The 27,637-nt window shown below is 38.3% G+C and overlaps 1 protein-coding gene across 1 annotated transcript in view; it reads left to right on the top strand.

The window, feature by feature from the left end:
• The window catches only part of CTNND2 (catenin delta 2), a 1,223,799-nt gene that overhangs the window by 1,072,314 nt on the left and 123,848 nt on the right, over positions 1-27,637 (top strand). Inside the window, 2 exon segments of the mRNA XM_030551717.1 lie at positions 6,466-6,583; positions 10,232-10,417. Coding sequence (XP_030407577.1) covers positions 6,466-6,583; positions 10,232-10,417 — 304 coding nt within the window.

The raw sequence follows: 27,637 nt of genomic DNA, 5'->3' as shown, positions 1-27,637 counted from the left end.
ACAACAGTGCTCGGTTTTGTGTGGCAGAAAGTTGGCAACCCTCACTCCCAACCCTCCTGCTCTGATCTCCAGAAACTTCTCCCTTGGTATGAGAGGTGTTATGTTAACTCATCTCCCACCGTTAACACCATTAATGAGCACGTAAACAAGTTAACTCACTTCCTGTGGGTATTGGGTTAAAGATAATGTGCTCTCAGTGATGTGCAACTACTGAGTATGGCATTACATTCATAAGTGAGGTGACTTTGATACAGCAAAACATGACATGCCAGAGACATGAAGTGTCAAGCCAGGAGTTTGATAGGGAAGTGTTTTTTTAAAACAACAACAACAAACAACAACAACACAGTATAAAATGGTTCTATTGAACATGCTGTTTTTAGTTCTATTTATTAAGAAAAGAGGTTTTCCTTTGAAATGAGAAGGTATAACACAAATGTTGCCTTTTCGGAAGCATTTTTTCTTTCAGATACAATATACTTTCTGCAGAAAGTATTTGTTGCCACAAAGATGGGAAAGATTTCTTTTACGGGATTAATTACATACAGTAGTGGATGTTCGGTTCTTTCCACCAATTGTCCCTTCAAGGCCTGTTTAAATGGGCCAGGAAGTAGGTGGAAGGTTGGCATTCAATTGACTTGCAGATCACACAGCACAGTCCTTAAGAGCAGCTCATTTAGCCTAAAGATTGGACATGCAGAAGCACCGTAATGAAAACCACCTGTTGAGTGCTTGACTTAGTAGGTTAATTGTTCTAACGCTTTGAAAATGAAAAGTATGGCTGAATAATAAAAAAACAAATTACTTTGTTAGGGCATTTGATGGAAAGAGCAAGACCCAAGAACTTTAGCCATATTTAACTGGATGGCGTTTATTTAATTACACTATGCATTGAAAGTAAGATTAATAGTTAAGTGCTAAAGCTACGGGACCAAATTTGCTGGTGATGTAAATTGGCCTTCCTCCATTGATCTCAATAGCCAGTTTACACCAGCAGACAATTTGGCCCAAAGGCTCTGATTAAACATGTTTATATCCTCAGTAGTGATTGCTAAAAACACCGGCAATATTTGGCAGACTATTACTAGCCTGAAAAACTGGAGAGAAAAAATAACAAAAGGGAATGATGATGTCCGTGATATTGTGAACGCATAATAGGAAGGCTTCTTTTTTGGTAAAACTCCTTCTTTTAGTGAACTTAGTATAGTCATACATTATGTTGCATTTTCCTTTCAACTTAAAGTGACAGAGAAAGCATTCAATTCTCTCTCTACTCACTCAAAATTGCAGCCAAGAATTATATGAGGTACTACACCTATTTGAGATAATCAAGTTTTGTTTTATTAAATGGTGTTACTAAGCTAGAATGATTTTATAGGCACTAAAATCTAACAGTCAGAAGTCATAAATAGTATTGTTTTAGATAAATATGTTTCTTTCATTACTAACTGGTAGTGAAGTTGAGTCTCTGTGTTATTTGTCTCTACTCCCCATACACTTTTTGTTTGTATTATTTAAGATTGTAGAGTATTGCAGAACTTTAATTTTTATCAGTGGCCTCAGTGCCATGGGACCCTCAAATGAACCAAAAAGTATATAGATAATGACCAGAATATATTATTATACTGCTCTAAAATGTTTAGTAATGAAAGCTACACGTACCCTGTTTACTGTGTATATACAGTCTGCACTGACTACCTAGAGTTAAGCAATTGGAACTCATGATCATATTCTAGAGGTATTATACAAACACCTTAAATCAATAGTTGTCAAACTGTCATCAACTTTTGGTCTACTGATGGTCCTCAGAGTGGTTGCTGGCTTTGCATGTGAAACTGGCTGTTCCTCTTTGCTTACATCGTTACTATTGAGGATTATGCTCTTCTTTGGAATGTTAAAAATCAATGATTATAACCTATTTAGGAAAGTTTGAGTGAGCAAAAGGGGAAGGGAAATGGCATTCTACATAAAAAATGGCATTACCTGCTTCCGAGTCACTGAGAACTCAGAATAAAATGATCTTATATGATTATGGATCAATGTCCTGACAGATAAAGCACAAGAAGGGTTACTCGCTGGTGTTAACTGTAACTCGCTGGTGTTAACTGCAAATCACGTGACAGAATAGGAACACTGCTTCCTTACGCAACTACCCACAATAGTAGTAAGGGGGGAAATCCTGCATGATAACAGATGACTTCAATTTGAGTGATATATGCTGGCAGTCATGCTACTACCACTAAAATATTCTTGGAATTTTTAAACATTATAGATGACAATTTCTAACTTAAAAAGTGTTGCAGCTATATTAGACCTTTTCCTAACAAATAAAGAGGATCAGATCACAGAACTAAAAGTTAATGGTATCTTGGGTACAAGTGACCATGACACGTTCACATTTATAATATGCAGACAGATTAAAATTCAGGTCAGTAATATATATACTTGGTGCTTTAATAGAGTCAATTTCACAGAGCTGAAAACAAATATAAGTCAAATCAGCTGGGAGGAAGTATTTAATCAGAAAAAAATGTGAATGATAATTGGGAATTATTTAAGAACACCTTATTAGATGTCCAAAAAGCCACAATCCCACAAATGAGGAAGAAGGTTGAACTAGTTAAAAACCAGCCTGATTTAGAGGGAAAGTGAAGACAGCTGTAAAAAAATAATATATGAGAGATAAAAGAGAGGGGAATTTGATAGTAATGAGTATAAATCAGAAGTTAGGAATTGTAGAAAATTGATAAGGGAAGCCAAGAGACACAAGGCGAACTCTATGGCCATCAGAGTTAAGGACAATAAGATGGAGCTTTTAAAATATATTAGGAACAAAACAATCCTGGCAACTATATTGGTCATTACACTGCTCTACAGCCAAAATGCTTCTGAAATAAATGTAGTCCAACTTTACTAATTCTGGGTCACTGAGAATGAAAATGATGCTTAAAATTGTTGATTGGCTCTAGTTTTCAAGATATGCTATTGGGTCAATATATACGATCCTTGACTTGGGAATGGCGGAGGATAAGTGAGTTATAAAGGGAAGGAATCTCAATTTAAACCAGAAATGACTAAAATACATCTTTGACTGGATCTATGAATAAATCTTTGACTGGGCTTGGACAGTACTTGCTTTTTAGGCAAAACAATGAATGATGCAATCTGAAGCTGGTATTGCATCATACATGATATGAATTGCATCATGTTATTCCTAGAAGTCATGGATGATGCAATCATAACGAAGCTTACATCACTCTGCTGAACAAATTGCCCTATATCAGCTCTAGAAATCATACAGTGTGGTGCTCTCTTATTTGTCAGTGTTTGATTTTGCAAAGGGACACATTCTGTTTAGCCAAGGTGAGCAGAGATGCCTCGTTACTTGTGTGAACAGTGCAGACAATTTCTGCTATGTTTGTGGTGAAGTGACTTTTGCATCACAAAAGCACAGTATAACCACTCTGGTTAAGAAAGCCTATCACCTTTATTTTGGCTGCAAAACTGGAGATCAGGACAAGAGGTGGGCCCCACACATATGCTGCACCACTTGTGCAACGAATCTTCACCAGTGGTTGAACAGGAAAAGGAAATCTATGCCTTTTACAGTGCCAATGATTTGGAGAGAGCCAACAGATCATACCAGCAATTGTTACTTCTGCATGGTGCCTCCAGTTGGGAAAGATGTGTCAAAGAAGAAAAAGTGGACTGTGCCTTATTCAAACATTCCATCAGCTATAGGCCCAGTACCCCACGGAGAAGGACTGCCGGTTCCTGATGCACCAGAATCATTCTCACTTGAGTCAGACGAGGAAGAGGAACAGGATGAAACTTCTGGTCCTGACCCATCAATGTCACAGGACCCACATTTTCTCCCATCCTCCTCCTCTGAACCACACCTCATAACACAGGGTGAACTGAATGACCTTGTCAGGGATTTGGAACTACCCAAGAGTAAGGCACTATTGGGCTCCAGACTATAGCAGTGGAATCTCCTGGCAGGCTATCAGGGCAAATGGAGCCCATCAATGCTTGCAGACTATTGCTGGACAGTGAGAAGAGATGCTCCATTTAATGAATACAAGAGACAGGCCAAGAAGCGCGGCGTAGACATTGAATACAACTAAACTATGTACAGAATAGGTTTTTGCCTTTTGTTTCATAATAAATTTTATTTATAGAACCCTTTTGCTGATTTTAAAGTGTTACATAAACAGGACAGGTGAAATATTATCATGTGAAGCAACCATAAACACATGAAAAGACCTAGGTTTACAATTTATGATTAAAACTCTACTATCTCACAATATACATAGACATAAAATGTAAAAACTTAAATATCTTAGAAACAGTAGCCAATCAGTTGTTTTAATTGTCATATTTGAATTCAGCACATCAAAATACATAATAAATATCACATTTTATCTCTGAAGCAGAGGACTTCTCAAAAATTGTAGACCAGTGTTATTAGAGGGAAAAGGTAGAATTATCAATAATAATGCAGAACTGACTTTCAGAAGGAAGAGAGAGAGGATGTAAGAATAGGCAAAACCAGGAAAGATGACAAGGGAAATCTATCCCTCAATATCTCCCATCCTCTCAATCTCACCTATTTAAATCCATTCTCTCTTCTCTGGAATTTTTGTCTTCTCTTCCCCTTTTTTATAATAGGAAGGAAGATAAAGTGGATTGAAAAGAGTTTGGATGGAGAGAGGACCCTACAGCTTTACACAAGGAGAAGAGCAAGCAACTTGCTCTCCATTTCTATAATACAGAATGAAAGTACATAGGAATGGTGTGAGGTTTTCCATCTCCTCTCCCTTGGTGTGGGCAGGAGTACCAATGTTATGGGGAGTAGTGAAAGGAGTTGTCATATACTAAGACCCTTGCCCAAACCAAGCAAGAGGAGCTGAAAGGCTTTGCAATATGATGCAGTTCAAAAAAAGAAAATGTCATTCTGGGTGCATTAAACAGAAGTGTCAACTGTAAGACACAGGAGGTAATTGTTCCATTCTACCTGGCACTGGTGAGGCCTCAGCTGGAGTACTTTGTCAAGTTTTGCACATCATGTGTTAGAAAAATTTGGACAAATTGGAGACAGCCCAGAGGAAAGCAACAAAAATTATAAAAGGTTTATAAAACCTGACCTATGAGGAAACGTTTAAAAAGTGGCCATATTTAGTCTTGAGAAAAGAAGTCTGAGTAGGAACCTGATAAGTCTTCAGATATGTAAAAGGCTGTTCTAAAGAGGACAGTGATCAACTGTTCTCCATGTCCATTGAAGGTAGCACAAGAAGTAATGGCGTAATCTTTAGCAAGGGAGTTTCAGGTTAGATATTAGGAAAAGCTGCTTAACTATAAGGGTAGTTAAGAATTGGAATAGCTTACCTACGGATGTTGTAGAATATCCATCCCTGGAGTTTTTTTAAGAACAGGCTAGACAAAATATTTGTCAGGGATAGTCTAGGTTTATTTGCTCCTGCCTCGGTGTGGGTGGATGGATGAGGTGAGCTGTCGAGGTCCCTTACAGCTGTACATTTCTATTATTCTGTGATCAACTACACACATTTGTGTAAATCTGAATGCGATGTTGTCAAGTATTAATTTTGTATACACACATATATATGTTATGCTAGTTTATATTAATAATAATATTTGTTTGAGTGTTAGGCCATAGTGCCATTGGGTAGTTTTAGTTATCTTTGTGAAAAACGGATTCAGAAGCCTTCAGGCACAAGCACAAAATAAAAAAATATTATAATGAGTTGATGTTTTATATATCTCAATGTAGAACAATTTTTAGTGAACAAGATTGATGCATTAATGTTCTCTCAAAATGAGAGAGAGAGAAGCAAATACTTATGTAAAATGAAAATAAGAGAGGATGAAAGCAACAGATTACCATTCCTGAGGAATACCAGCTGTTTCACACTGTGCTTTGATAATATTTTTATTCTAGGTTACACTATTCAGGAGGGTGAAGAGCCCTTGCTATTAAAGATGCTCTTTCCAACCCCAACAGATTTCTTTAGGCTTTTGAAAAACCTCCTAACTTTTCAAAGTTTGAAAAAAAGGGCATGGGGATGAAGAGGAGGTTAACATTGTTTTCCTGAAAAAAATAAAATAAATCTCACTCCTAAGAGAAAAGAACAATCCCTCTACAAATTTTAGTGGGCTTAGATTCTTTCAATCCAGGAATGGTACAGAATGTACCTAAAATCGGCATCCTTCCAGCTCTAAAATCATCTAAGATAACCAACTGTTTCTAATTTGTTCCGCTCTATTTTGTTTCCTTACCTTGTTCACAACCATTCTCATTACTTGCTCATCTGAAACAATGTTATAGGAAGTACAAGAGGGAAAAAAAAACTCTTTTAAACTGGTGTTAATGAGGAGAATATTTTGCTACAGAAGGCGAATGACAAAGTGGGGAAGAAATTGACTCTCCTTACTGTTATCTTGTAGGAATGTCAGCTCTGCTGGAGAGGAGGCCCGCAGAAGAATGAGGGAGTGTGATGGACTTACTGATGCATTGCTGTACGTGATTCAGTCTGCTCTTGGGAGCAGTGAAATTGATAGCAAGGTTTGTCATCTTTGTCTTTTTAGAAATGGAAAAGCAAGGAATAAAAAAGGAGATTTAAAAATATATATGGTGGTTGCACTGGGTACATAAGCAGGGCAGAATTTGGCCCTTAATCTCTTTGACTTTCTTTCTGTTGAGCAGTGTTTCCATATACTGTATATGACTGCTCTGGAACTGTATTTGCATATGTGCTGTGTAGTGTGTTCTCTTTCTCTCTCTCTCTCTCTCTCTCTCTCTCTCCTCTTTTGTTAAATTATTAGGAAAAAATAAATAAAACTGGCTTGAGAAAGGCACCAATGCGTCAAGCTCTGTGCAGACTCCCACACACAAATCTGCAAATTTATCTGTGCTATCTGTTTATGAGCTACCCTAACAGCTATGCACTGGTTTTTATGAGGTGGACCATGAGAAAGTACAGTGGTTGCCATTACAAGTCAACATTTGCGAACAGATACTACACAGTTACCAGTGTTATTTCATATTCTAAATAAAAAGTGAACTGTGGATACACCTATGTGATAAATATTTGTGAGTGGTATTTTTTTTTAATAGCAGACACTATAGGCTGGCACCAAAATATTAGGGCTCTCCATTAATCACAGTTAACTCATGCGATTAACTAAAAAAAATTAATTGTGATTAATCACAGTTTTAATCTCACTGTTAAACAATAGAATACCAATTGAAATTTATTAAATATTTTTGGATATTTTTCTACATTTTCAAATATATTGATTTCAATTACAACACAGAATACAAAGTATACAGTGCTCACTTTATATTACTATTTTTATTATAAATGTTTGCACTGCAGAAATGATAAACTAAAGAATTTATATTTTCAATTCACCTGATACAAGTACTGTACTATAATCTCTTTATCATGAAAGTGCAATTTACAAACATAGATTTTGTTTTTGTTACAGAACTGCACTCAAAAACAAAACAATGTAAAACTTTAGAGCCTACAAGTCCGCTCAGTCCTACTTCTCGTTCAGCCAATCGCTCAGACAAATGAGTTTGTTTACATTTATGGGAGATAATGCTGCCCGCTTCTTAATTGCAGTGTTACCTGAAAGTGAGAACAGGCGTTCACAGGCACTTTTGTTGCCAGCTTTGCAAGGTATTTACATGCCAGATATGCTAAACATTCATATGCCCCTTCATGCTTTCTCCACCATTCCAGAGGACATGCTCCATGCTGACAAAGCTCGTTAAAAAAAAATGTGTTAATTAATTTGTTACTGAACTCATTGGGGGAGAATCGTTTGTCTCTTGCTCTGTTTTACCTGCATTCTGCCATATATTTTATGTTATGGCAGTCTCGGATGATGACCCAGCACATGTTCATTTTAAAATCACTTCCATTGCAAATTTGACAAAATGCAAAGAAGGTACCAATGTGAAATTTCTAAAGATAGATATAGCGTTCAACCCAAGGTTTAAGAATCTCCCTTCCAAAATCTGAGAGGGACAGGGTGTGGAGCATGCTTTCAGAAGTCTTAAAAGAGCAACACTCTGATGCAGAAACTACAGAACCCAAATCACCAAAAAAGAAAGATAAAAAGATTGCACTACAGTACTTGTACTGGGGGAACTGAAAAATACTATTTATTTTTGTTTCTTACAGTGCAAGTATTTGTAATAAAAAATAAATATAAAGTGAACACTGTACTCTTTATATTCTGTGTTGTAATTGAAATCAATATATTTGAAAATGTAGAAAACATCCAAAAATATTTAAATAAATGGTATTCTATTATTAAGTGTGATTAATCGCAATTAATTTTTTTAACTGCTTGACAGCCCTACAAAATACTTGTTTCGCTTTATATGTACAGTAACTAGGAGATGGTCACAATTCTTCAGAGATGAAAGGTATGACTTAATAGTTCTACTTAATAATTAAAAGAACTCCAAATAATTGCCAATTAAAATATTGTGATTGTGAAATCAGTGTTACGGGGAAGGGAAGTGTTTTAAATTCTATGACATGTTATTAATAATTTTACATTTCAGCACTGTGGTTGCAAGCACTAACACAGAAATGCCAATTGTATCTATTATTAGTTTCAAGTACATTTCACAGTTCATGAATGCTGTGAAGTGCTTGTAACTGTATCTTTTGAATTTTCAGATTGCTAATCAGAGCAAAATGTGTGGACTTTTCCTATAGATTCACTAGAGAAATATGGAATCTGTGAAAGAATCTATGTTCCATGCAATCTTCTATGCATGCTTGTAGTAATCTACAATCAACTTACAATTAGTAAATGTTTTTATGGAAGTGATTAGTGAAGAAGCCCATCTACTAGCATCACCATCTGAAAAAGGCTCAAGAGAAAATCAGCAGCTGTGCAGTACTTATGTAGTATCGTTTTAGTAATAAATAATAAATCCAGTAGGGCAACTGAAGGAGATTCCTTCCTTCCAAAGGCCACTAAGCAGAAGTAGAGCCATTCTGTATCCTGTATTACCAGCCAAAGGATGACAGTAAATTCTGCAGTCCTAGAGCCTACCTCTATGGAAAGGAAGGCCAGGGGACCTTCAGAACTTCAGCCCCACTCCTGTCCCCAAACCTCCATGTGTGACAGTGTGTAACAAACCTTCATGGAACTGGGCCCCATGCTACTCAGTTGGTATGCATCCTCTGCAAGGAACTGATTAAGAAAAACAATGGATATAGTCCACATTTCAATAATGGCACAAAGTAGCTGCTAGTAGTACTAATTGTATCTCGACTTATACTGTTTATACCAGCCTCCCATGTACACCTCCACTGAGGTGGAGCCAAGATTTAGGTTTTTGGATATACTGATTTATTTAAAGAGCATTTCAGTTTCCTTTGAAAGGTAAGCAGGTTAACAATGTTTTCGGTCCCCCAAGAAATGAAGGGCATATTTTTCTTACTAGGCATAGGCAAACCAAATTAGAGAAAATAAGAACTAGCCTTCAACCAGCGTCCAAATCAAATTTGTTTTTGAGATTTGAAGTTCTGTTAAATTTTCCCCATCATTTTTTTCTAAAATGGGGTCCACTCCACTTCCAGGTTCCAACTAGGATCATACACAGAAAGGCAAAAATACCATGAGAGAGAGGCGCTATTCCTAAGGTATTTTCAACTTGAGTGGAAGCAGGAAAAACTTTCAGACTCCAGAGGGATAGATCATTTATAAGCATATTAAATTATGGGTACTCTTGCAAACCAAAACTCAGAACCACTTAAGGTTTTCTGACTACTGCTTCTCATAGAATGACACAAGAAATAAATGCTGTTAGAAATAATAACATCATTTTTCTTTTTACTAGCTGGGGCTGAAATCAGTGTGCATTCTGTGCTTGTGTAGATCTTGTTTACCATATTTTTGCCTCTACTACTCTCTCATGATGAATTCAGAACCACAGTAACAATGTTATTTAAAAACATTGTCCAGAGCTCTATTCCTCACTAAAAAGAGGCTTTATGATCCTGCCAAGTTTTCTAAACCTTTCAAACAGTGATTTTCTAGGGAGTGCTTAGAAACAAACAGAAAAGAATATCTTTGTACAAATGTAGGTGCAAAGATTGATCACGTTCCTCCGTTCAATATACACACCAAAAAGGGAGAGGTTTTTTTAGCCTTTTTCTCTTTTTCTCCCCCTTTTTAGACCGTTGAAAACTGTGTATGCATTTTGAGGAACCTCTCATACAGGCTCGCTGCAGAAACATCTCAGGGACAGCAGATGGGAACAGACGAACTCGATGGGTTACTGTGTGGTGATGCTAATGGCAAAGATGCAGAGAGTTCAGGTTGTTGGGGCAAGAAGAAGAAGAAAAAGAAATCCCAAGATCAGGTAATGGAAGTTATTTTCAATAACAAGAGTAAGTGCCTATCAGTGAGGTAGGCAGAGTTTATATATTTGTTTGTGAGCATATGATCAAAAATGTGTAGCAGAATCACCTTAATAATTATAAACTGCTTGGAAATTAATGGTAAGCCATTTATAATTAATTGTTAAACTCCTAAAATACAAACATAATTTATGCTCACTTTATGGCCCCTTTCCATTGCTTGTGTAAAGGGGTCATAGTGCCAGTTAAAATCAGGCCCATATGTGTTTATTTGCTTGGATCTCCTGTAGGCCGTAGTTTTGCACTGAAGAAAAGATTCTAGTCAGAGACATTCATTTACACCACAATTTCCCAAAAGGACTGCATCACAACTATCACAAAACAGTTCTTCTAAGATCTAACTGCATTTGGCTACACAGGTTTTGTACCATTATCTGTACTAGAACTACCAAACAACTTCCAATGATTGTATTATTGCTCCTGTTTTCACATAGTGGGACTGTTGAAAGAGCTACTGAAGTGGACAGCAGGAACTGGAGAGGCAGGCAGAATACATCGTTTTCTGCCATTCCTAACTCTAAAACTTTTAGCTGAGGGCGAGGATTGACTCCATAACTTTATAGTATTGTCTCTGAATGTACAAGGCTTCTCTTAAGAGAGAATTTGTCCTTTTGATTTATACCATCTGTATTTATGTGAGCTAAAATTACTTACGATTCAGGAAAATACGCTCAGCACTGTCCATAAGTGTCACGATTACAAGGGTAACTTCCTTTCTGTCACCTTTATGGACTCTCTTGAGTGCTCCCCATCAGGTGTCAATTTTTTTGCCTTTACCTATCCTGGAATGGAATCATACAATTCTCCCACTCCTAGCCCAAGGCCTGGTCACGGTACTCCGTGTATCAACTGTTCTTATTCTGCAGGTCCAACTGAGTTTGGGCACCTGTAGTTCTTCCCTTCAGGAGTCTGTGACCAATTATGTACAGTAATTACCAGCCTTCTTAAAACAAAAGTTGTGTGTATTCTATTCATAAGGACAAAGCTTTTAGAGAAAAGGGATTTTAAAACAACAAACAGCATACACACGTCTATCTTATCTAAAGGCATACCATCTTCTGGTGGTAACCTGGGCTTCCTAACTTCTTCAGATACCTTCAGCGAGGTGCTGTGTCTCAGTCTGGTTCCCTGCAACAACAACTACCACCCCTCTGGTGAGAGTGAGTCCCTTTTAAACCATACTAAGGTTCCCTTGTTCTATTGTGTTCCCAGGCTTTGTCACTTCTAATCAAAACCCATCCTGCAGGCTAAGCACCCGATGGAGTCAGAGTCCCCAGAGACAATGGTTCTGCCCTTGTACCTTAGCAACTCTCATGTGTTTGCTCAGCAGAGGCTTATCTTGAACCATTCGTTTCCTTCCTGCCTCTTTTTTCCAGACAAACTCCTGTTAAATTAATTCAATATATTCATAAATTACCACAGGGCAGTTCCAAATATGTCACAATGAAAATTTAGCTATTGGAAGTAGTTGAGCATTGACATACTTGCACTGTCTGCTGAAAGACTACCTCTAGATGTTGAGAGAAAACCAAAAAAGTATTGTGACTAAGAAGGGGGACAAATGGAAAAGACTCTCCAGCTCATATTTCAGTGTAACTAGCAACATCTGTAGACTGTGAAATTTAACTCAAGTAATTCAACATGCCCAAATATTTAAGTTACTCCATTTTATTTTTTAGCAAAGTTACACTTTAAATGTATTTGTTACCGTCTACTTTTGTTCTTTATTGTATTTCACTGAGAAATAGATTACAACTCAGAAAGTCTGAGAAGGGCTGACAGAATACTATTACCATGAAGGCCTCTGTAATATTACTGTTGCTCAATGCTACTATTGAGCATGTGTAGTGAGACAGTGAAATTGGGTAGTGGAATGTGAAGTTTCTAATGATGGCAGAAGGGAACTTTTTCCACTTCTCTTCAGAATTGTTTTCCCATACAACCATTTATTTATGTTTCAAAAGGTTCTTTGTAGAACAGTATACAATTGAATATACCTGAGGTTATACAAGTAAATGATCTAGAGGTACAGAAAATATACTTGCGAATATAAAGGTAAATTGTGTTAATGGGAAATAACACAGGGATATTAACTGTCTAAATTACTGTTGTTTAATGAGGCAAGTTTGGAGTAAAATTCAAGCCCTGAAAAACATTAAAAACAAAGTTAAACTACAGGTAGGAATCTAATTTCACCCATACTGATGTAATAAATATTCCAATAGTCAAACAACTTTTATTTTGTATTGACTTTTGTCAGGCATTTTATATGCTAGAATATAATGAAAGAAAGTGTTACAACAATGACCAAGGAAAAATAGTTGCCTTATGTCATATACATTTTATAGCTGCCTCATATTCCACCTAGAATAAACTCATCATCATTGTTCCTAATTGTTGGCAGTATTGATATATTAGGTGAAGTCTTATTGTACTTGCACTTCTCAGATTCCTGAACTATCTAAACACAGTAATTAAGGATGAAATGAAAAGCTTTCATTCTGAAGTTTCTGGGATTAGAAGGTTTACATGAATCTTTATCATTTTAGCAAGGGTTTGTACATGTATTTGCCTTTAATTTTCATTATTTTAAAAGAAGAAAAACTCTGAATCTTTGTTAGATCTTGTGACACAGTGCTAGAAGTAGCTCCCTGATCGCTGAGGTTTCTGCAGCACAGAGAAGACTGTAAGTTTAACTGGAATCAATCATCCTGTTGCTGGTGGGGGTTACTGATTCTGGTTGGCAGTTGTTGAGCTACTGAGGCAGTTGATTCGGTAACAGGGAGGATATATAATTGGGAGGAACAGGAAGTAAAGAAGGAGGTCCGAGGGCGAGCTGAGTGGAATAGTGAACCTGTGTGAACAGCCTCCTTCTGTACACCTGTGCTATGTCCTGTCCTGTTAAGAAACAGGGGATTCAAAGGTGTGACTGAGAGACCACAAAAACAGGCTAGGCATTGCTACTCACTGGGTAACTGAAGCTGCACCCTGTGACTGGGATTGTAACTCTCTCAGTTGAGAGGAGGTGGCTTGAGAGGTGACCTGTTTGAGGGCTGGGGGATCCGAACATAGTGGAATAGATGCTGCGCTAGTAGTGGAGCAACAAAAAGAGATAGAGAAAACCTAGCAGGCAGAGAGGCAGGTGCTTCTGGGTTGGCAGGTAGAGCAGGAATGAGCATTGCAGGACTTTATCCAAGAGCAGTCTCAGTTAGAGCAGTTGGTGAGTTCCTATGAAGGAACTGGAATTTGGACAGTGGGCCTGGGGCCTTTTTGTTAACTTTTGAGCAGGTAGCTATCCGTGCTGGATGGGACAAGGGTACTTTGGCACTATGACTTGCCCCCTACTTGACTGGCAAGGTTCAGGTGGCTTACAAGTACCAAGCCAAAGACTATGCCATGCTGAAAGCTGCTATTCTGGACAGGATGGACCTATCATCAAAGAAATAGTGTCACAAATTTAGAGCTGCCAGATGGAGCTGCAGGATACATCCCTAGGCTTTTGTGCAAAAATTATCTGACTGGGCCAATCAGAAGCCAAATAGACAGGACCCAGAGGCAATAATAGACTCAATTATTCTTGTGCAGTTTACACAGAGCCTCCCCAAGGCTGCAAGAGTTTGGGTTCAAAGCCATCAGGCAGAATTGCCAGAGGATACTGTAAAATTAACAGAGGAGTATATGGAAACAGACCTTCCATGAAAAGAGCTCCATCCCCCTACATCTGGGGGTGGGGGGAAATAACTTTGAGAAATCCCATTCATCGAAGCCCGGGAAGGAAATTCAAGAGGCAAACAAGAGAGTCCCTAGCACTAACTCAGTGGTTTGTTACCAATGTGGTGGCAAAGAACATACAAAGGGAGACTGCCCATACTAGGACTATAGGTTTGTGGAGTTCTGTGGGTGTACTGGTATAAAAGGCAGGCCTGGGATAAAGACAATTCCCATGAAGGTAGGCTGGAGAACCACAAAGGGCATGGTGGATTTGACAGCCGCATGTTGCTCATACAGAGGTTAAATTGCAGTTGCAACAGAAGGGGGTGATGATAGCAATCCACTGTGTACATGGGGAAAAGTAGACTTACCTTTGGCAGTTGTCCAGCTGGAAATGGAAGAAAGTTTCAGTGTCAGAGAGTGAATGTGGTGAAGTCGTTGCCCTACACAGTGATGATAGGAGCTGACTAGACTCTTATTTCCCGTATGTAAAAAGAGTAGAGGACACAGAGAGAGACCCCAATGATGAGGTCTGCGTAAAGTTAATTCTCCAGGGACACTGTTTAATGACACTAGACATATCACAACAAGTGTAGAGAGAATTGACAAGAAGTACTTGAGAAGGGGGCAACAGATCCCGGAATGATAGATCAGAAACATCTAATGGAGAAGGAGGGCAGAAGATCCTCAAACTCACCGGAGGAGCAAGCCATTGGCAAAGCCTTGGAAGAAAGACCTACTGAGGAGAGAGACAAGAGTTCTGCTAATGAGGCCTTGGCGGGTTAACCCAGATAATCTCAAGCCCATGGCAAGATAAGTCAGGGGAAGAGAGGTATCACAATATTGAGGCTCTGAAAGGACAACTTACTGAAGTAGATACAAGCCAGGAGCAAAAGAAGCTAGAGGAGAAGGCCATGGAATGTGATTGCTGTGATGACTTATGGGCTGAGATGGAACTGTGAGAGACACTTCCACCCTCTGAGTGTACTTTTGTGAGTAGAAGGCAGAAGACCCTCACTGGTAGCCCATGGAAGGCCAGTCTAAAAGAGGCCAGGAAGCCCTAGTAGAACCTCAAATCTGTAAAAAGGATAGGGCTTGGATGCTGAAGAAGACCTCTCATGGAGGCAGGGAAAGGTCTCAATTTAAATAAGGGTGGAGGTATGTGACAGGGTGTTAGCTGTAGTACCCTGATCACTGAGGTTGCAGCAGCACAGAGAAGGCTGCAGGCTTAATTGGAATAAACCAACCTGTTGCGAGTGAGGATTACTGACACTAGGTGGCAATAGTTGGGCTAATGAGGCAGTTGGCTATGTAACAGGGAGGATATATAATTGGGAAGAATAGGAAGTAAAGAGGGCACTCAGAGAGTGAGATGGGTGAAGGAGAAAATCTGTGTGAAGGACCTCCTGCTGGGTACCTTTCCTCTGTCTTGTCCTGAATGAAAACAGAGGATTAAAGGTACATGTGATGGAAAAGAAACAGACTATGTGTGTTTGTGCCTGAGACACCATGAAAAAAGGCCAGGCAGTGCGTCTCACTTGGTAGCTGAAGATGCACCCTGTGACAGACCCTAACTGAAATTTTATTAGGTTTAATTTCAAGGGATTCCGTGTGGTTCAGCTTGAACACTGGATCTTCAGAGCTCTCGCTAGAAAACTCACAAGGTACAAGGTTCTTTAAGGGTACTTGAGAACACATGAAAAATGCTTAGAGGCCCAAATACGTTCAGCGCATGACCTGCATTAAAAGGCATGGTTAAAAAAAACTTCAGTTGACCCATGTCTTGTGAATCATTGACACAATAGCCCGGAGCAGCTCCTAAAGAAATATTATAGTCTGCTGCATAGATTACTATTTGGGATATGATTAAATATGTCAGTGGGAGATTGCATATCTCAGATGTGGTAGGAATTTCAAAAGCACCTAAGTGACTTAGGAACACAACACTGAGTGAAAATCTATAGGATTTGTATTCCTAAATCACTTTGGCAATTTTGGAAATCCCACACGCAATGAGATTCCCACACACTGACCACTGTCGGTAGACAGGATACTGGGCTAGATGGACCTTTGGTCTGACCCAGTACAACCATTTTTATGTTCTTATGTACGTTCTTATATTCTCTTTTGTACATACATTCATTAGAAAGCATGTCTATGTTTTCAGTAGGACTTTTATTATACAGGCGTCATACAGATGTGTAACACCTAGTATTTCCTGAATTAATGGGACCACAGATGGGTACAACCCCATCAATCTCAATGTGCTTGTATCCACTCACATCAACAGTGAATTTGACACATTCTATAAAAGTGCATTTTAAATCAGTTATTTTTAAGTTAAGAAATAAAGGAAAAACTATAAACTGCAACTATGTGTTTTGATTTTTTTTTCACGACAGTCTACCTAATTCACAGTGCCCCATAGTCCACATAGTTTCAAATCAGACTAGGTTATATCAGGGCTACATTATAAGTCAAATCAAAGAACTGACTGCAAAGCTAGGGAGAAGTTATGTATATATTGAATTAGAATGCAATGATCCTCTCCTAAACTAGGAGTTTGTGGCTGACCCTTCATTCATACAGATCCCCAGTATTAATTTTTTTCTGTATTTATAGAAGAATCTCAAATATTTTACTGTCAGAAACAGATCCTCGGGTGTTTTAAATTGGTGAAGCTCCATTGATTTTAATACATTTCAAAGGCATTGAATGCAGTGCAGCTTTGCTGATTTAGAATAGCTGAGGTTTTGGCCCGCTGTATAAATATAAATACAGCATTCATGTATCACTGTTGAGATGTAGACTCCATTTTATACCTTCAACAGTATGCAAAAAGGTTTAGAAAAATTAATTACACGGATTAGAATATGGATGGGATAGAAGATCTAACACCTCTATTCTTGTGAAAATACTAAGCAGTCAGGACCTCAGTTTTATATTGTATCACTTTTTCTGAATCATAGTTCCAACGACACTGGCCAGTGTCACCATGCTGGGATATTGGTCATTACTGAGTCAAAAGGTGAGAATGCCTCCTTCTAAATCACAAGCATGGCTTTACATCAGTTTTCACACATTGGTTACCATGAGATGTACTAGGCAACTTTTTGTTCCAATCCAGGGAAGTTCTTCAACACTTGAGCAAAGCTTTAGAGAAGCCCATAGGTAAACTAATGATCTCTTCACATGAATTGATGAATGTTTCACTTAGTGTGTAGAACAAGATCTTTAATATTTACCTTTACCCTCTTAACCGTTTAGTGAAGTTAAATATGGTGACAGATATGTCTTGGAAAGAATAATATCAGAGCACAATAATAGTGTTTGGGTATATGGGTCTCACAATGTACCTGATTTGTAAACCTGTTTATTTGTGTTGCTATTTTTGCCTATTCCATTTATTAATAATCTCTAAACAATAAATAAAATTCCATGAACATTTTCTCCTAGGTTAAGATTGTATCATCTTGTTCCTGCATTTCACACTAGCACAAATAACCTTGCAGCATTGATTACCATTACATTCTTTTCAGAATTCTTTGTACCGTAGATGTTCCCTCTAGATTGTCCATTTTTTTTTTCCAGGTGCACAGTTAATCTAACACTTTTAGCTGGATCCCTTAATACCTATATTATTCTGCTTGCCCTCAGATGTACTTTTTCTATTTCTATAATCATTCATTATCAGCACACAGCAGGGCGAAGGCCTTTGCAGAACTGCTCTTGTCCATCAAACTGAAGGGTTTAATATCCTTTTTATAAAAATAATATTATACTCACTAGACTGTTATACAGTGAGGGAATAGATTATACTTGCTTCAGCACTTAGATAGTAAGGTGATAGGCACCCTGAAATACCTTAGATAGATTGGTATTCAATATTTCTAATAATGTGTCACAATTTTTTTCTGCTTTTAACCTTGACATCACTGCCTACCCTGGCATTAAATACGTATTCTCAGAATCTCACATGTAGTTTCCATCCTTCTGACAAAGCAAGACTAGGGAGGACAGAGTGAGCACTATGCAGCACTCGTTAATACCATTCCATAATCCCCTTGACTGCTGTTGACTGTACCAGACATGTCTTAACATGTCATTGATTTAAATAGAATGTTAGTGGATGACAGCAGATGTGATAAACTATTAGCAAGAGTTTTAATCAGCCTGGTAAATTTCTTTCCAAGCACCCTCCTACATTAACCATCTGAACTGTTTTGGAAAGTGGGAGATCTAGCCTAGTAGGGTACTGTATAAAACCTAGTCTTTACCTGTTGACAGTACTAACACTATCCCAAGCTCAAAGTACATTTTACAGCGATTTTTAATCCCAGTTACTTAACAAATAAATAAAGGTGACAGCTCATCTATATTCTCCACATCAGTCTTGTTATAGAATCATAGAACTGGAAGGGAGCTCGAGAGGTCATCTAGTCCAGTCCCCTGCACTCATTGCAGGACTAAGTGTTGTCTATACCATGCTTGACAGGTGTTTGTCTAACCTTATGTAACATAGTGGTTCTCAACCATGAGTATGTGTACCCTTGGGGGTACACAGAGGTTTTCCCATGTGGGACATGAGTCTATAACCACCAGACTATAGACTTATTTGCATACTTGTGCACTCTTGCTCTCTCAGTCCAAATTACTCTTTAAGGGAGAGAGAACACATACTCCTCTCATTGGTGGCTCCCTGCCTAGTATGCTGGCATTTATGAATCACAGTCTAAGGTGTCTATCTCTCCCCACTTGTTGTACAGGAATTTAGGTGGCTAACTCATGCTTTGTGAATCCCAGTGATTTTCTAGGTGTCTAAAAGTTGGGCATTGTGATGCTGAGCATTATACCACCTAACTCCTTTTGTGCATTCAGGCCCTAATCCTTGAACCTACAGTATTTTATAACCTGTGAAACCTGAAAGAAAAGAACATAAAATAATAAAGCACAATATAAATACAGTTAATTACTCAGCAACCTTGTCCTCTCATCGGACAGAGTTGGCGCGAACTGTAGATTGTTTCTAATGAACTGTTCACATGAGAATGTTCATTCCTAATTTATCCTTTCTGAAAAATTCTTGAGTCCAAACCCACATTATTTTTCTTCAGGTCCAATTAATTACTTGGATCTTATAAATGGCCTTAGAGATTTACTTCTCCACTAACGTGATGGTTTCCTTTCCTTCTTTTCTGCATAATTGTGATTCACATTTAAATATATACTTTTTAAAGAAGAATAAAAGCTAAAAGCATTTTTATAAAAATAATTGCTATGTTCAAACAGTGCTAAAATTCACAGTTGATATCAGAAATACTGGAAATGGGCAATAGTGCAAAAAATTCATTTTCAGTTGTGGATGTGGCTAAATTCATAGCTTTATGTGTTTATAAAAAAATTAAAGACATGGATAATTTGAGGGCATTTACTTTTCCTCTTTTGTGATTAAAAAACAATTTTGACTAATTTAGTAGATATATTTGATCTCAGTAGGAGTACATAAAACTTCATAGGGAAAAGAATAGCTTTTAAAACTATAACATAAAATATGTCTCTCTTTTTAAAGTGCTTTTTAAAACTGATTAGGCATTGTTATTCATTTATACCATCAGTTGTATATACCAGTTGTAGCTTATCCTCAACCTAGAGAGCATACAAAATTCATGTTGCTTTATCTTCTTTTTTAAATGAGCAAAACAAAGGCACATTTCAGTTGAACTGCTTACTTACAGAAACTCCTCCAAACAGCTGTCACCTTAATTCAGAATTGCCGCCTATACTTTCGTAAAAGAACCAGCACTGGGGTCAGTCCTAATTTCCCTTAAGTCTTTACCAAAACTTTACCAAAACTGGATTAAGACCCAGTTTACAGTCCGACACACAATTCCAATACCCCACAAAATCAAATCTTCTGAAGAATCACAGCAACATAGTCAGCCAAACTCTTGATATCATTTTTTGAAAAATTAAAAACAATACTTTAATTTAATAAAGACTGCAGTAAAGATAAGTTAGATTAATTTCTGCTTGCATCACCAAGCATTACTATTGTCCTTTCCTCCGCAATTCTTTCTTACGTTCCCAACTATGGTCCTTATTTATGGTCAGCTGATACTCAGTTAACATCCATCAAGCTACAGAACCATAGAGACTTTAACGTAAGACCACTGCACTGTAGCCATTAACTTCTCCACATCACATCTTGTCCCTTTTCGTATGGAACCAAATATCCCTGATTGTGATAATTATGCTACTTAACGGTAGCATCATCTCTATAGCCAACATATTCATTCTTCAAGGTCTAGAGGGAACAAAATAAATATAACAAGAAGTGATTAAGAAAAATAGTGGTAAAAACAAAGTAGCTGCTAATAATACTGATTATACTCTACTTACACTTGTTATACCACCAATCACACACATGCATTTGAAACAGCTTCACTTATCTTTTCCATTCCTTACTAAGGAAATATGTACCAGTTTTTTATCTCATTTAACTTGGTTTTAAACTTTTCTTACTCCTATTTTACTGTTATTTATGATTACCAGTGTGACATCAGAATCTGTCCCGGAATCTTTATTTTGATTACAAGCAGCACTTTTGAAATGAGTCTGACCTTCTGTTTTACCTTCTGTCAGGAGCCTTGAGCTATAACAGCAACATTTCAAGTTAAATATCATTACCAATAGCCTGACACTTCATGCTTTCACATGCTAGGTGGATAGGTTGTAAATCCTACTACTCTAGGGAGGTAAGCTACTACTTCAAGAAAAGAAAAGCTTCATCTTTGCTGGCTAAGAAATCCAATAAAACCATGTTTAAACAGCATTCCTAACACAGTGTGGATAGGGTTTGCCGAAGGAAAAAATATTTTGAGCGCTTGTGGAATGAGTGAGAGGCCAGCACTGTCAAGTTCACTGTGTGATGATTCTTCCGCTGTCCAACTTATCAGAGGGAGTTGTGCCCATTCATGTGATTCTGCCAGTGTGTAATGCTGCTGACAGCACTCAGACGCTATGGTGATGAGTTCCAAGTATATGCACAGATAAATAAATATATGCAGACTATTACTGGGTTTAGTCATTAGTCTGAGCTCAGTATGAAAGATTAAGATGAAAGGATGCATTACCTTAAAGATCTGCTACTAAGTAATTATATTCATTTGTGACTCTCTTTACCTCAGCAGAGGGCACTGTGCCCGCTGTTCATTAGTAATAAATGTCCTAATCTTAGCAGGCCTTTAAGTTACTTCTGAGATGGAAGGAAAAGCAACAATGCATAAAATTCTTGCTTAACTTAAGGGAAATATCTCTTAAACTCATGAAGCTCAAGATCCTACGAGCAGCTGGCCAACAAAAGTCATATTAATCAATCAGAACTACAGAAGTGTTTGAAATAGTCCATATTTTTGACTTTCAGAGGATGGTGCAGGGCCCATTTGTTTCACCTACCTATGAAGAATAGAGAGATTGAGGTATAGGCTGATGTGCAAGGGTGTTAGCTTTTGATTCATAGATTATAATGTGAGAAGGTCACACTGTGATTATCTAGTCTGACCTACTCTATAACAGGCTATAAGGGGGGAGGGATAGCTCAGGGGTTTGAGCATTGGCCTCCTAAACCCAGGGTTGTGAGTTCAATCCCTGAGGGGGCCATTAAGGGAACTGGGGTAAAAATCTGGGAGATGGTCCTGCTTGGAGCAGGGGGTTGGACTAGATGACCTCCTGAGGTCCCTTCTAACCCTAATAGTCTATAAGACTCCCGTGAATTAATTCCTGTTTGAGAATAAGCTGCTCTTTGGTAGATGGGGTGAGTTGATTGAACAGTGTATTTTGTTTGTAATTTCTAATAACTGGCAAGTTGCTCAGAGATGGTGTATGGGCACTTTTTATTATTCTAAATATAAGAAAAAGAGTGGGAGAAAGAGAACTGTCCTTAGCGAAATGTGGTAATAGAGCAAAAGAAAGGTTAAAAAAAACTTTTAAAATATTAAGTACCATCTAGTATATAAAATTAGAATCATTCATTTCATCAGACTTAATAATAAACATTCTAGCTGGAATCTCTTGGAAGCCAGACAACAAACTGTTCCCCAGAAGTGCAAACCATGATGAACCAAGTTTGGGAGGCTACTGCTATTTATCTAGTACATTTTATTCAAAAAGAGCCCAGCCTTGCCTGGGTAGGCATACTGCTGCCCCACTTGTTTCCCATCTATCCCATCTGCTTCCATGTCATCTGCACTGAGGGGTTACTCAATATACACAGGTTACATTTTTCAGACCTGGATCTCTAAATTTAGGAGCCTAAATAAATGGCCTGATTTTCACAAGTGCTATGCACTCTCATTGGCCTCAGTGGGAGCTATGGGTGCTCAGTACCACTGAGAGTCAAACTTCAACTTCTTTATGTGCACAAGTATGGATTTAGATGTCTAATTTAGGTTTCAGTTGTTGAAAATCTTGGTCATTGTATCTCACAGATGTTAGCCTCCAATATAGACCATTGGATTGGGGTCCTCAAGGATGACTGGCATAGGCTCCTAAGTCTGCAGCCACATAGACCCTAAGGACAAGAGGTGATGGTCCTCCCCAAGATGGGAGTCTTATTGTTTTAACACTTTTTAGGGGTTCACCATTCTGATGCCTTTGGAATGAGCCATTGAACTTCTGGTATTAATTTGACCTCTGTTAACCCCCTGAGGACCGACTGGCTAAGCAGCAGTTCTGCAGAACAGGACCTAGGGATTACAGTGGATGAGAAGCTGGATATCAGTCAGCAGTGTGCCCTTGTTGCCAAGAAGGTTAACGGCATATTGGGTGGTATTAGTAGGAGCATTGCCAGCAGATCATGGGAAGTGATTATTCCCCTCTATTCAGCACTGGTGAGATCACATCTGGAGTATTGCATCAAGTTGGGCTCCCCACTACAGAAAGGATGTGGACAAGTTGGAGAGAGTCTTGTAGAGGGCAATGAAAATGATTAGGGGGCTGGGGCATATGACTTATGAGGAGAGGCTGAGGGAACTGGGCTCGTTTACTCTGCAGAAGAGAAGAGTGAGGGGGGATTTGATAGTAGCCTTCAACTACCTGAAGGAGGGTTCCAAAGAGGATGGAAGTCAGCTGTTCTCAGTGGTGGTAGATGACAGAACAAGGAGCAATGGTCTCAAGTTGCAGTGGGGGAAGTCTAGGTTGGATATTAGGAAACACTATTTCACTAGGAGGGTGGTGAAGCACTGGAATGGGTTACCTAGGGAGGTGGTGGAATCTCCATCCTTAGAGGTTTTTTAAGGCCCAGCTTGACAAAGCCTTGGCTGGGATGATTTAGTTGGTATTGATCCTGCTTTGAGCAGCGGTTGGACTAGATGACCTTCTGAGGTCTCTTCCAACCCTAATCTTCTATGATTCTTCTTCTTCTATGAAACAAAGGAACTATAGCTGAAAAATTACTCAGCCTGTCTCAAATGGCTGAGATGTTTTCCCACTATTACATTTTTGGGGTGAGACCCAAGATGGTTTTAGCTGTCACATTTTTCAAGTGTTTGTTTTTTACACTTGGTGACAATTTTTTGCAGAATGTGCAAAAGGAAAAATTGCACATTTAGTAGCTTAAAATAAAAACACTAAAAATGTTATATTACTAGAGAAAAACTGTGGTCATGAGCTACCCCCTTCCCACTAATCTTGTGAAGTGTGGGGCTGGTGATCAGTGCAGAAATCAGCATATGGAAGGGGAATGCACTTCTTTTTCTACCTTCCTGACCCCTCCCAGAATCATATGGAAATATGTGTTTGTGTGTATGAGCGGACACACATATGACTGTTTTAAAATCCAGCACAAGGAGTTAGGTTGAGGCATGCATTTTCCACTGCATATGGTGGGAAGAAGGCAGAAAATTACAAAATGGTTATGATCAGATTCACAAGTATAACAAAAGTGGCCTGCAAGGAGTTACAGCACCAAATGAACATAAAACTCAAACTGCTGCTAGCATAGGAACCAAATCAAGCTTATTAAATAAAAGAAAAAATGTCAATGCAACTGGAACGTGGTCGCTTGTATTAAAGTGAGAAGTAAGTTAGTCACAGACTGGTGACTGGCAGGCTGAGGTGGGGGCAAAATGAGGTTAGCTGGACTTATGCATTAGTTTTTCTCCTGTGTAATTAAAACATTGGCTTGAGTCACAAATTATATTATTTTGCTGGTCACCTCTATGTTCTCATTTATATATAAGGGGGACTGGGGAAAATACTGAGCCCTCTTCTCTGCTAGGAGCAGACTGAGAGCTCCCCATCCTCCTTGTAGCACTGAGAAGCAGCACTCTTCCAAATTTCCCCACCTCTTCAAATGGTGAAGGGATAGCTCTCCCTTCGATTCAATTTCCTTTGGCCACTGTTTAGATACATCACAAAACTATCCTATAATTGGCCACAATTTGATGTCTATACTGAGAGAGACCCCGTGCCAGAATAACAGGGGTGTGGTACACTCGGGGGTGGCACAATGGCAAAGATGTGTGATGAGAGTTGGACAACACTTGCCTGCATTATGCAAGACTCTAGCTATTACTGTCACTTCCTCACTTTCATGCACACTGAGGCACAAATCACTGTCCCTCCAAACTCCTTGTTCAGAAGCTGACTGGAACTCCCCAGCTCAGCTTAACATTGCAGAGCAAAGCTGGAAAACTGAGTGGGGTGGCATCACCCACCGTCAGCCAGGGAGCAACTGTCTGGCAGCCTGAGCCCACTCAGGGGCAGAATTTCCCCCAAACCTTTGGGAATAGCATTAAGGAGGTGCTATGAAGCTGAAGAGCCTCCATGACCAAAGTGTATCAGCTTTAGTCTAACATGATCTAATTCTGGTAAAAACCAAGTTGCATTTTATTCCATTTTCTGTTTACCTCTATGTCTTGAATTTTTATTTCCTTCAAAATTTGTTTTAAAGCCTTGCTACTATTGAATTCTGACTAATTGATCTGCAGTTTCCTGGATTGCTTCCCTCCACCATTTTTTTAAATATAGGAACTATGTTTGATATTCTCTAGTCGTGGTATTACCCTCAATTTGACAGATTTATTAAAAATCCTTCCTATTGTACTTGTAATTCCATGTTTATGGTCGTTTAGTATTCTGGAATGGAGATTTTGAGGACTCCCAGATTTGAGTTCATTAAGATCTTTGAGGTTTGCTTCCATCTTAAATGTGGTAATTTCCATTTCTATACGCTCATTAATCATTAACCATTCTGCCTTTGCCCCTGTGTTCTACATTATCACTCTAATTGAAAACTGAGGTAAAGTGTTCACTTGGTTTTTAGGCTATACCCAGATTATTCTTAATCTCTGCCCCATCTCCACTGCATAACAGCCCCACTTCCCTTCTTATCCTTTTTTATTTATATGTTAATACGTTTATTTATCTACTTTCTTTGCAAGATGTAACTCTGCTTGGCTTTTGGCATACCCCTAGACTTTCTTTGATTATCAATCTCTTCTCACTTTCCTTGTAGGTTCTCTTCTTACTACTAATCTCCTTTTTCAGGTGGTTGTGTATCCAGTTAGAGCTGCAGTCCTTCCCTACACATTTTTTCCACTTGTTTGGGATGCAAATTCCAGACAGTTTCTGCACCTTTGACTTAAAAAAGTTCTAAGTTTCCATCACATTTAAGTTCCTGCACATTTCAGTTCAATTGACTTCACTAACTAGTTCCTTTAATTTCTTACTCTGCCCTTGTAAAATAAAAAAATCTTAGTTACTAACTGGTTTTGATTATTCTTCCATCTAATTTAAACTAAATCAACTCATCATTTGGATATTTGGATGCCATGGATATTTTCTATTATCAGCTCTTCTATAATATCTTCAGTACTTAGCAAAACCAAAATGAGCATAAATATTAGGGGTTGTGAATATGGACTCCTTTCACAGCTCTTCCAAGTGTTTTTTTCTAATGTCCAACAACAACAAATTGACCCTTGAAAGAATAGATAAAGATAATTTTTGTAATTGTTTGAATGTAGTGCTCCTGAAAATGCCCAGACTGCTCGCACCAATGACAGAAGTCCTCTCCTGATCCACAGAACAGGGACAGCATAGACAGTAGCAGTGTACCCTTCCCCATGTTGTTCCATAAATGTACCACACCTCTAATCTGAGGGGATCTACCCCACAGAGTGACAGTATTTAGTTTCCACAAAGAATCAATCCTTGGCCTCTGTACTGAATCTGCCAATGAGGTGACATTTTTAGTATTGTTTTCTATGATACTGACACCTGTCCACTGGGATGTGCAGTGAAACTACTAAATTCACTTCAAATAGGCTACCCCACAGATGTCAGAAGGGGAGGGAAATAAGACAGAAGAGAAACATGGGCTGAAAAATAAAATATTTAAAACTCAAACCTCACAATCACAAATCACTTCATGTGTCATTTGCTAAGTCATATGGTTTTGTGAACTCCCAAATATCTGTTTTTAAGTTCAGATTTACTCACCGTTGTCTTGAAACTCTATGAGCTCATCTTGCTCTCTTTTGTTAAAATGGGAGGGTTGTTTTTCTGAGATTTCCAGTCCTAGTTTTAGGACCTTTAAGAAATCCTTCAGGTAATATGGAAACATTTGAAACTACTTAGCAATATACTCTATTCTCAGAAACCATTATTTTGAAAGAGAGTCATATTCAGCTTTTCATTTTTTTCTGTATTTCCTCCTTCCTTTGAACCCTTTTATCTCTGGGTTGGTTTCAGGAAATGGGAGATTTGTATCTACCAGTTTCTGTCAATTTCACCCACAATATCTTTGGAAATGACAGCTGAAGCAAGGAGGGCTGAAAGGAGCTTTTGTTTATGGCTTTCTTCTCCTTAACATAAGCTATGTGATTGTGAGACTGTGTACGGCCTTCATCTTTTTCAGAGGTTCTCTCTACATCTAAAAACTATCTCAGCTAGAATTTATTGATCACTTCTGATGGATTGCAGCTATAGAGTAACTGTTCTAAACTCCTTTGTACAGAGTCTTTTAGCTCACAGCCTTCATTCATTAATATTGAACAGTGCTAACTACAAAGCGATTTCAGCCTTGCCACAGTCAGTCTTGCTACAACAGCTGATAGAGAAAAGGTATTGTAATATTATTGCTTGTGAAAATGCATTTTTTTTTTACTATTCAGGGTTTTTTAATTGACTTAACAAAAGTTTGAATAAATGATGTAGATAAAGGTCAGTCATATTTAGCTTTGAAATAGCTCATTTTCTTCAATATTAAGATACCACAATGCTACGAACACCTTCAAATAACATAGAACACTTTGAACTACATCTCTAGTTGTCATCAAAGAAGATCCTTACTTCCATCAGTTGCTCTCTTCATTTACTCCCTGTTCTCTCTGTAGCCATTAAGAGGAGAATGTAATAAAAGGCATTTTAGAACTGCATGGTGATCACTT

Source organism: Gopherus evgoodei, chromosome 2, assembly GCF_007399415.2.
Source record: "Gopherus evgoodei ecotype Sinaloan lineage chromosome 2, rGopEvg1_v1.p, whole genome shotgun sequence".
Taxonomy (NCBI): domain Eukaryota; kingdom Metazoa; phylum Chordata; order Testudines; family Testudinidae; genus Gopherus; species Gopherus evgoodei.
This window is presented reverse-complemented; position numbering and strand designations above follow the sequence as displayed.